This window comes from Glycine soja, chromosome 16 (assembly GCF_004193775.1).
Source record: "Glycine soja cultivar W05 chromosome 16, ASM419377v2, whole genome shotgun sequence".
NCBI classification, from domain to species: domain Eukaryota; kingdom Viridiplantae; phylum Streptophyta; class Magnoliopsida; order Fabales; family Fabaceae; genus Glycine; species Glycine soja.
The window spans coordinates 2,263,478-2,275,476 of NC_041017.1; the positions used below are offsets into that span (position 1 = coordinate 2,263,478).

At 31.1% G+C, this 11,999-nt stretch overlaps 1 protein-coding gene across 1 annotated transcript; it reads right to left on the reverse strand.

Moving 5' to 3' along the window:
• Positions 1-7,175: 7,175 nt before the first annotated feature.
• Positions 7,176-8,049, reverse strand: LOC114389517 (ethylene-responsive transcription factor ERF023-like). Its single transcript, XM_028350204.1, has one exon. The coding sequence runs from the start codon at positions 7,948-7,950 to the stop codon at positions 7,366-7,368; it is 585 nt and encodes a 194-aa protein (XP_028206005.1). The 5' UTR covers positions 7,951-8,049; the 3' UTR covers positions 7,176-7,365.
• Positions 8,050-11,999: the final 3,950 nt, after the last annotated feature.

Genomic DNA, 11,999 nt, shown 5'->3' on the forward strand with positions numbered 1-11,999 from the left:
AAGATTTGAATTTTGAATTTTATATGTAGAAAAAACTAGTTGATCGAGTAGTGGGAGATATTTGATTCAAACAGATTAATAATTTTGGTTTTTACACATAAAAAAAAAAAACTGGCAACTTGAACTATCGGGTTGATTCGAATAGAGTTATTGGATCACCTTAGAAACTAATAAAATAAAAAATAGGGAAAAATAAAGAATTAAATAGTTTTATAATAAAGTAAAAGAAAACTAGTGGATGGTATTAAAAGTGAAAGTTATAAATTACACAACATAAAAAATTCTAAAATAGTTGACTACAGAATCTGGATTGATTTGAGTTTATTTAAATTTAACATGTTAAAATTTGATATTCAAAACAATGTTATTGAATTTGTAATTTTTAAATCTGAATCGAACTGAACTAGTGATCCCAATTAATAAAAAAAATTGATTTAATTTGGATTCATTGGAGGGTTGGGCCTTGACCACCAAGATAGTAACTCATTTATTAGTGTCTTCTGAGCCCTCCATAAATATTAGCCTCCACGAACCACCAAAAGTACTCCTTAGTTACAATCAATTTCGCACAGAAAAAATTGCTCCTAAAAAGTACTCCTTAATCATTGCCCCATTTTTATACTGTTTTGGCTTTTGTTGCCATGTTTTAAATGCTTGCAGGGTCATTTTTGCCCAAGCAGCGTGATTCTATTGCATATTATTATTGTCTTTGTCTTTCCCTTTCACCCTTTACTATTTGGTATTAAATAAATTTCCACTTGAATAATTAATTTCCCTTGATGTATTCTTAAATGATGCTGATAGAACAATTTAAAAAGTAATTTCAACAATGAGGGTTTTTTTAACATTTCTTTCTTTCTTCGTAGCTTGAACAATGAGGGTAATGCGTAATAATATTTTGTTTGCTAATTTTTATTATTTTAAAAACTATTTTAACACCAGGCTCTTAAATATTGACACAAAAAATCTTTATAAAAAGAAAAGGAGCTAATGTCACATATGGAATTAATAAGCCATATTTAATGCTGAATGACATAAAACGTTTAAATAATTTATCTCAATTTATTTAAAATAAAAACCATTATATTTATAATAAAAAATATACTAAAATATTTTGAATTTAGTTTTAATGCATTATCGATCGGATACACAGTTAACAAAGTAGCTTAGATATAATTTTAAAAAATTATTATAAAGTTAATAATTTTTAATTGTGTTAAAATCCATAATTGGATAATCTAAAAAAACTTTAAGTGTGTCTGAATTAAATTCTATTTTGAAACATACTATACGAGTGACCTACCTAATTTTATTGTAGAAATTTTTAAGATTAATGATTAGATCATGCAAACTAAAAATTTAATTTTTCTATTTTTTCATTGGGTCTAGTTCTTGTTTATATATATTTATTCTATATGTTATTGGACTCCTATTTTATGGCCGCATCACAACTACTTATTTATGTGGGTGCAGTAAATGCTTTAATAATATTTTTATGATGTTTATGGTTGCATTAGGTTGAGTTCAAAGGCCAATTCCAATTTTCGTAATGCAACTCACACAATTTACCTACTTAAGGAGTCAAAAAGTATATTGAGTAGAGTTGACCAAGTTGGTTGTAACATTTCTAATTTTTTACATCTGGAAGACTCTTACATTATAACATTTCACACAACTTCTTGTTGGTCAGAATCCTTCGTAGGTAGCTTTTTCAGAACTTCTCAGTTACTTTTAGAATCAATGACTATTCCTACGAATCAATACGAGATTTTTCAACATGTTTTATCCTCAATCATACATTTTTCGAGAAATTTCTCAGAAGGTCATCATTCTCATAACTACTCCAAGTCAAACATGTTTAATTATGAAGTTCTTATATGATAGGCTACCAAACAATATATGCATCTTTTTGGTATGATAGTACCAAATAATTTTTTTAAGTTTTCTTTAACTTTACAATCTTATAGTTGCACAACATTTGAATCTCTTTCTCTCTGGTATGATTAGTCTGGGATGTTACATTGATTCCTTTTTTTCTTCTTAAAATAAATTAAAGTTTATTCCTTAAAGTGAAAGAGGAATTTATTATAGTTTGATTAACTTATTTTTGTTTAAAATTGTGAAGTTTCATGAAGAATTTTTATATGATAATTAGAATTTAAAGCAAATAGGCATTATAGCTTAACATTTATAAACATCACTTAAGTATTACCAATTAAGTTGATTTCTTGATTCACCGATTTATAATATCTTTTCTCTTTTAATCATAATATTTTTTAATACATTGGTGAGTCAATTCAAACCAACCCGTCAACCTTTGGGTTGAGTTAACATTTTCAACCCAATGCAAAAACTATTTCGGTAAAGACCAATGAAATTTTTTAAAAGGGACCTAAGCATATTCACCAAAACCTCAGTGATGATTCTATACAATGTCTTGCATAGGTTGTTAGAACGAAAACCTTTAAAACTTCTTAAAAACTTCTTAAACTATCTATCTTGGGAATTAGAGCAATCAAAAGTAGCAGCAAGAGACTAGTCAAATGATCTTGTGAAAAAGTCTTTCTCACAAGATTTCACACATTATTTTCCACTATGCGTTAGTTTTGCGTAAAAAAATGGTTGAAATCCACCCAATCTTTGCTTTTTATTCACACATTGTGATGGGATTGCTAAAGTATTTTCCTCCCATTTTCATCCGAACAAGGACTTTGAGTAACATGTAAGTGAGAGACATCCCTTTGAGGGGGAGTTGCAAAACAAAGACTTGAAATAATTACAAAGAATGTCATAATTATCTTTTCCCAAATGTCACTAGGAAGAGTTAGGCCAATTAAGTGTGTTATTTTGCTTGCTATGTATAATATATGGTCTAGATATGGAAAAAAGAAACATCTTTGTCCCCAAGATTGACTCATTACTCTTTGGACATTTTATTCCAATGAAGTTCCTCTTGGAACATAATTAGATGTTAAAGCATTCAGTCTAGATAAATTTGAGATAAAGAATTGACCCTCTTGATAATTTGTACCATAATCTTTCTCTTTATGAATTAAATATTTTCAAAGATCTCTCGATTAAAAATGATAGAATCCTTTTTGACTCTCTATAGTGCATCTTTAGGATTGCCTTGCATGTTGCATTGCCAAGCATTGGTTTCTGGTGTGATGAATCCATACATGGAGGGTCAAGCACCATCTCCCGTGGTGGAGCAACAATGCAAGGTACTAGGACATGGCAACAATGGCCAAGCAGGCCGAGACAAACACAATTAAGCTTCTAAAAGTCATCATTGAATACTTGTGGATTGAAAATGACTCTTGATAAAGAGAGAATTAACCATGGTCTATTCTTTGAGGGGAGGATTGTTGTGGTACAATCAAAGTCCCATATCAAATAAACAAAGGAATGGAACATGGGTTTTAAGCACAAACATGACTTTATTGGTATGATGCCTTTTGGAGGAAGTTCGAAAGCAAAACCATGAAGGTTTACACCCAAAGTCAACAATATCATACCAACATGAAGTCATGTACTTATCCTGGATTTTCTAACAATTGATATCAGAGTCGACGATTCGAATCGGTGATTAGCTTATACGAGTAAGATGACAATGATGGATTCTAAGCTTAAAAATTCCTTATATCAAAAGTCTTCCTAACGGTAAGTTCAAACATGTGTCTCATGAGTAGAGCGACATTTATCCCTCGATTACACAACAATAACCTCTGGATAATTCTCTTATGTGCAATTAATCCATGCAGCTCAAAAACAAAAAGACCTTTATAGGCCTTCCCTCTAGGGGCATACCTCCTATTGTATATTGATTAAAATGAGGTCGTGATATGAGTGGAAGTGCCATAGAATTTAAGCAAAAGCATCAAGGAAGGTCATTCTCCAACTGATAGAAGAAAGAGGCCGGTCAATGCAAGTAATCAAATCATTTTTGTCCTAAATTTATCAAATAATAACGATGCTTTCCTCCTTTTTCCTCTTAAACATAGTTTCCATTCAGTACATTCATAACTCTTATTCATCGATATGAAGAGTTTCCACGTTTCAACTAGTATATCTTATCAAACAAGTTTTCTTAATTTTTTCAGCACCTGAAAAAACTTTTTAAATCTCTGAACAATTTCATTGGTGGTTCAACTAATTAAGAAAATTGCATCATTTTAAGGTAATTTGAAATCATTTACTATCATATTTTTTTTTATAATTAATTTTGTGTTTACATTGCAACTTAAATTTTAGATATATAATATAATATCACATATTTATTTTATACATTAAATATTATTTTTTTGCCTCCTCATAGTTTTGGTTCACAGTGCCTCGATCCCAACGAAAAAATCTTGCCCCATTATAATCTTGTGAATGGGGATATTGCAGAGTCAGAAACAATAACCCCAATGTTCGCGATATTATATTCTAAAAATCGAAACATCATGGTTGAGTGTTACATAGATCCAGTTTCCTTGTATTGAATTAAAAACAAATAAAGGTATGAGAACTGCTAGAGTATGCTAGTGATAGGTCAATTTCTTGTCACATTTTTCCTGAAGAATACAAGTAGAAAATGACGAAAACCCTATCTTTGTTAATTTCCCATGAAAGTGTTATTTGCGCCATATGTTTGTTATGTGAATATTACAGGCCTGATAAAAAACGGAAACAGCCTTCAGACTGAATGGTTGATTCTTCGACAACGTTATGCCACCAAAGTAGCATAATATCCCTTCTTAATAGGTTTAAGTCTGATAATTATTGATAATTGTCTGCAAACAATGTTTTATATGTAAGGTTCTTCAATAGATCAAACGTAACATCATTGCATTGCTGCACGAAATGCCTATAACAAAATAGCTAATGACGTGCTAAATTTGACTTTAGTAGCAGTAATCATCCAGTATTAGATTTACCTATTTCATGGACAGAATATATTTACCTAGTGGCTATAGTATTAGATTTTTTTTTCTTTTTTTCTTTTACACTCCCATCGGCTTTGCATAATTGAGTTTTGACTAACAGGGAATTAACAACATATTCTGTTGGTGTTTGTGATTTTTTGAGAATTTATTTAAAAACATAATGATTAGATAATTTTATTACAAATAAAATATTTATATTTTCTGAAAACAAAATATAATTATTTTTTCAAATGTACTATATTTGTAAAGAAAATAATCTTGTTTGAATTCAAAATTAATTTATATTTTTTTTTCATCACATCATAGTATTTATTACATATATTTATATTTTTTCCTAGGTATTGATCGACACATAGGTTTTTATGAATATTTTTATATTAAAAAATTAACTCTAATTAGAATTTATTTTGAATGCCTTTGTGTGTATTAACTATTAAGGATTTTATCCTTATAATTTTTTTTTTTCGTGAACATGATTAAACTAAAATTAGAGTCGACATTTTTAAGGATTCAATTATCTCAGAACTTTATTTGCACATTATTTGAAGGTTTTAAGTCTATGTCAAATATATAAATTTAATTAAGGTGATAGATGAGGTCGAGATATAAACTCAAAAATTTAATTTTTTATAATCCTGGAAATGACATTAAGAAGCTGATTAATATTATAGCTAGGTAGTAATAGAGTCAAAGTAGGCCATGCAATGGCAGCACCAGAAGAATTAATGGTAGGCACAACCCTCTAGAATTTCCCTAAGAATCGTTTTAGCACCTTAAAATAATATTTGACTTCTGAAACCGAAATTCCTAAACACGGTTTTATGAAAACAAATGCGTATGAGTATCAGCTTAATAAAACACGTCCATGAAAAGAAATTAACGAGCAATAGGATTATTCAACTTGGAATTGAAAAAGAAAAAACTCTTGCAATGCACTCTAAGTAAAAATTTATTTGTAGAACTCCCGCAAAAGATGTACTACTATGGATTTAAACAATTTGCTCAATTACATTAACTTGCACGCGATCAAAAGCTTGCTGATTGAGAAGAGATTTTTATTGTAATAATTAGTGAAAAATTAGACGGATAAACACACTCTTCAACAAGTCTCGATCCGAAAGAGACCACTCATCGTACTCTGTTACTTCAACAAAATTGAGACAAATTATTGAGCATAAATATTTACTTAATTATCTCCCAGTTCGAAGATAAATATATGTAGCTAGAGACGCTTGTAATCATTTACCATCTACGTCATTCTACACAAAGCTAAATGCACTTTTTTCCACGAGAATAAAATAAAGTGAAAGATAGCTAGCCTGAGAGAATCATGAAGTGCCCTCCAACTTCAAAGATAAAACAGCAACACATGGGAAAAAAATTCAAAGAGTACTGCGAACAGTACCTAATTAAGTATTTGAGAACAGCAAATAAACAACTCACAAGTATATATACTCGAATCCCTATCTACAATTATAATCGGACCTAATTCATGTCATATCTCTATATTTCTCCCCCTCCCGTAATCAATAATTCATTATTTTTTTGTTTATATATAAACAAAAAAACAAAGGAAGAGGGAAAAATATTGTCCTAATATCATTATCATTTACGAATTAATTGCAAAAAATATCTTAGCAAATTGAACGTAGAAGCAGCTTCAGAGAGAGATTAACCACTCTTGCTACATATACTACATATACATTAAAACAAACCTGGCATGAATCCACAGGACAAAAGTATATATATTAATTAAGATCTTGTTTGGATAAAATTTCTATTAGTAATTATATGAGAAAAAAATAAGTAAGTCAAATAAATTGAATTCTCTTACAAACTAAAATCAACTTATATACTTCAAATTTTGGAAAAATTAGATGAAGAAAACTTCTATAGAAATTATATCTTGTTTCAATGAACTTTTTCATAAGTATTTCTAGATGAAAAAAATGAATAAGTTTTTTCATAAACTAAAATTATCTTATTTATAAATTAAAAATAAGTTTTTGGAAATTAATTATGAGAGAGTCTATATAAATTGACTTAATTATACATGTGTCAATTTTAACTTATGAAAAAAAATTGTTTTATTTTTTCTCCTGTTTTTTTTCTTGTATAAGTGTTTATGAGAAAAATTATATTCAAGAATTATAATTAAATTATTTTTAGCAACTCAATTCATTATATCTTGGGTTGAAGAAAGGTCTAAGCATTCACGGGAACATTAATGGGCTGCTAAATAAATTAGTAGCAAAAGTAGTTAGTGAAAGTGTTATTAACAGCACTAACACTAATCATCACAATTAAAATAATTAATTATTGTGAAGAGAACACAAAGAGAGTTACTTAATTATATGAGCAAAATACTAATATATATAATTAATATACCAACCAAGTCGGAGCTTGAGAGAAGAGCATTATTGATTATTACAAACTACAAGCACGCCGTGGTGAAGGGCTGCTGGGGCGGGAGCTCGGACTCGGGCCACGGCGTGACGTCGTGGTCGGAGGCCCACCACTTGGCGTTGAGCAACTCTGGCAGCTCAATTTCGCCCCAGAAGTCGTCTCCACCGCCACCGTCGCCGCAGTCGGAGGTAATGCTGCTGCTTTTCTCCGGCGAGTCGGCGGTGACAGAGGCGGCCTGGACTATCATCATGTGGGCGGCCTTGGCGGCGGCGGCCTGGATGTCGCGGGCGGTGCAGGCGGAGGGGAGCAGCGGAAGACGGTGGACCTCGTCGGGGAAGTTGAGCTGCGCCTTGCGGCCCTTGAGGCAGTAGGCGGCGACGTCGTAGGCCTTGGCCGCCATCTCCGGCGCCGGGAAGGAGCCGAGCCATATGCGTGACTTTTTCCTCGGCTCCCGGATTTCGGAGACCCATTTGCCCCAGCGGCGCTTGCGAACGCCGCGGAAGAGGGGGTGTCGGGTTCCGCCGCCGCGAGGGGTGGCGGGCTTGTCGCCGGAGCTCGTGGTGGTGGCGGCTTCGTCGTCGTGGACACTGTTGCGTTGAAGCTCTTGCTCCATTATTCGTAGATTTTAATGTACATATTAGTAGTAACGGCTCTTGTCTCTGCTATATATTATCTTTGTGAATTTATAAACGGGTTTTTTTTTTTTAGTTTGTTACAATGGCGAGAGGATTTGAATTACGAAAATGTCCCTAAAGAGAGAGATAAAGTTACTGGGTCTATTTTTCTACGTAAAGGACCAGCATGCAATTAAATAAAGAGAGAGCATTGGTCCTCCTTCACATTCGCATCCATCACAACACGCGCTCCACTACACTACTCATGTCCTCTTTGCTTCTTCTCTCTGCTATATAATTCACTACCTGTTTTTCTACAATGGAAACATAACACTACTAACCCGTTTCAATTTATAATTTTATACAATTTACCTAAATTTCCTATCATCAAGTCAAATCCTCGTAAATGTAGTTTTTTTTTTGTTTTACCATGGATTCATGGCATAAGTTTAAAATATTAATAATTAATGTCTGAAAAAAAATTGATTGATATTTTTAGTAAGATTTTCTATTTTTATTATTTTTTTTATTCATCAAACTGCAACTCAAAACCTTACTTAAAATATAAAAAATAAGTTTTACTCAGAATTAACATTGTTTGTGGTTGGTTTAAGTATTTTTTGGATTCTAATACATGTTGAACACAATTTTACTAGGAGAAAACTTTGGTGTTCAATGTGTTAAACGCAAATGCAAACACAATTGTAATATTGAGGAGTGTAATTAATTGTTAATATAATCTTCTATGCAACCAACTGTTTTGAAAATAGGTAAAATTAATTTTGAATGGTTAAAAATAATTAAGAGTGTATTTAAATTACAGAACTACTAATCAGTGCGAATAGGTTTAGTAAGAGATATTTAAAAAATATGTATTCATGTTTTATGGGATAAAAATTAAATAAGAATACAAACAAATTTAGCCGAAATCACGTGTTGCTTTTGATATATACAGTTCTGCTTGAATTCGGGGGTTTTTTTATTGTACGGTCATACCATAACATTTTCCTTAAATTTTACATTAGAATATGTATCTCTTCGGTAGAAATTGATTTTAAAAGTTAGGCAAAGGGGATACTACATTCTTCAATTATGAAATTATGGAGTATTTAAAAAACTTATTAAAATTTATGAGAATGATTTTGAGTGCGCTTGACAAATCATTTTCCTTTACTCAATAAATTAATAAAACTTCTCATTTATGGACTCTATTAATACTATATTTCCCTTTATTAATTTACCGCTTATTTTATTTTTAAATCAAATATGTAATCTCTAAATAAAAACTAATAAGAGTTTATAAATTAAAATTATAATTACTTAAAAATATAAAAAATCATCCACAAAAAATATACATAATAAAATATATAATATTTTTTATGTCATTTATATTTTTCAACAAAATAAAAAATTAATTTTATTAAATACATTTTTAATTCAATAAGTTAACATAATATTTTTTAGATTTTACTTATTTTTTCAACTTTCAGCTAACTTATTAACTATTATTAACTACTTACTCATACCAAATATAGAGGAGTTATCATTATTCGACAAATAATTTTAACTTTAACCGTATATATGAAAAAAAAATCAAATTATTACACTCTTACTGAACACTGTGTGTTAACTTGTCCAGTGCAAATTATCATCCAATGATGATTATATTTATCAAAAAGCATAGCCTACGTGTAGTTATGGAGTTGCAAAACTAGTTTATAGAGGAGAGATCTTGGCCCTAAATGTAGTATCGATTTTATCCATAATCATGGCAAAAATCTATCCACATTTGGTAGCTACTTTTCTTTTTCCTCCTTTTATAGTGAACATAGACTATCAAACCAACCTTTAAAAAAAAAAATACAACAACAAACTCACGAGTGACAATTTTGGAGAAGACACCTGAAAAGTTGGAAATTAACACCCAATTACTCACTTAGCTTGAGCCCGAAGCTACATGACACTTTCCAAAATTAAAGCAAGGCTCGATTATTTTAACCTAAACAAAAGCCAAGCAAAGTAATTAAAAACTCATAGCACAATCATGAAATGCGACTTAGAATTAATTGTCACTTTTTTTTCTTCAAGTCAAACGTTGAAATAAAAATAAATAATTGAAGAACTATAGATGAGCAGGGGGTGAAAATTGGGAAAGCAAAAACCAAAAAGAGAAAAAAACAATTCTCTCCATTGATTTAGACATTTTAACAAGCAGGTTGCAAGTTGTATTGACAAAGAAACGTGAATTTCAAAACGAGGGGGAAACAAATTGGACCCTTCATGATAGTGAACCAGGGCGTGAGACCCACACTTGCAAACTGTGCGTGGTGAACCCTACAAAATTTATGACAATTGTCTCCAAGGGTCAAGGCCTCACGGTAAAGAAAAAGATGTATTTTTTTATTATGGATCAGAAATCATGACTCTTCCAACTAGTTATTGGGACAAGAAAATTTACATAATGAAAATTAAATATAATTTTTTCGTTAAATAGATTATTCTCTTCAATTTAAATGGAATGGGTCAAGAAAAAGAGCTAGGGCATAAACACAAACACGATGGTGACATGAGAAATGACCAAAGTGCCCTTAAGTGAAGTCACTTTTCTCGCTTAGGTGCACGGGATTAGAGTGAGTGTTGTTGTTGTTGTTCATAGTCGTTCCCTTTTTGTGCTTCAATTTTTATTAATGGGCTTTTGGTGGGTGGGGAGGACTTTTTGTTGGTGAGGGATGATGGGTTTGATATAGACAAACAAAAAGCCCATGTGTCGTTGTTCTTGCCAAATGTCATCTAGTTGGCCAATTAGCTTTTGAGCATGGAGATAGAAAATTTGAAAACGATCGCTATTTTATGGATCCCATGAACCTTCTTATCTCTTCCTATTTATATTTTCACTTCAATCATTATTTTAATTTTCAAACCCACATAATATGCTAGCAACACTTTGTCATCATGCTTTAATCTAGTTGTAGATAGCAACATATTAAGGTCTTGGTGAAGATTATGTTTTTCTGTCATGTGTATTAGTTACATGAGTCGAAGAAACAGAAACAAAACTTTTCAATATAACAAATTATTTTTGTACTTTTGATATAATAAATTCACAATAGAAATTATCTCCAACATAAACTGTGTACTTATAAAATATAAGATAGAAAAATCGTAATTATATGAGAGGAAATTGTCGAGTCCCATGAAAGTTTGGCTGGTCTCGAATTCGTCTCATAATTTAATTAAATAATTTTGATATATAAGCTTAATTAGTTGACACAAAAAATTTAAAAGACTGCCAACTAACATTTTCAACAACCAAATTTGTTTGAGCCATAAACGCATACATATATGTTTCACTTTAACTATGACGCGCGCGGCAGTAGTGATAGTATTCATATATCTTTACTCACCATAATTTTTTCTATGGATAATTAGTCATATCCAAACTCAAATTCACTTAACAAGGAATTTTGATTTTCGCAGTGTTTTTTCTTTCTTTTTCTTTTTTTGTGACTATCTATTAAGTTGAAGGTAGGATTCCTGCGTGCCAGATAATTAAACAACCAAAAAAAAATCTGCATCCATGGGTTTAGCTCGACCTCTTATTAGGAAAAAGACATCCAAAATTTGTCATACATTGATTTTTCGAAATTGTGGGCACACTTAGCTGTGTCTCTTCAACTGTACCTCACTTATTATAGTGGATCCAAATGAGGAAAAAAAAAAAACTGGTAATTTTTTTTTATAGAAACATTTCTAATTAAATTAAATACGATTATTCTTCCTTCTTTTTTGTTTCGTTTCTCAACGGTCTGAAAAAAGCCCCCACAAACAGCCGAAGCCCCTGTTTCAGTTTCACTTTCAGTTCGGATCTTGCGTACTTTAATGGAACATTGAAAGATTTGGTCCGAAAAAAAATAATCAAATATTGAAAGATAAGCAAATGTGGATATTGCAATGCAAGCCCCCCTAGTCTACTTTATACTCTATATAGCTACCAAAAGTTCAAGATTAACAAAAGCCATGCATGCATTTACTTGTCATTGCCATAGGG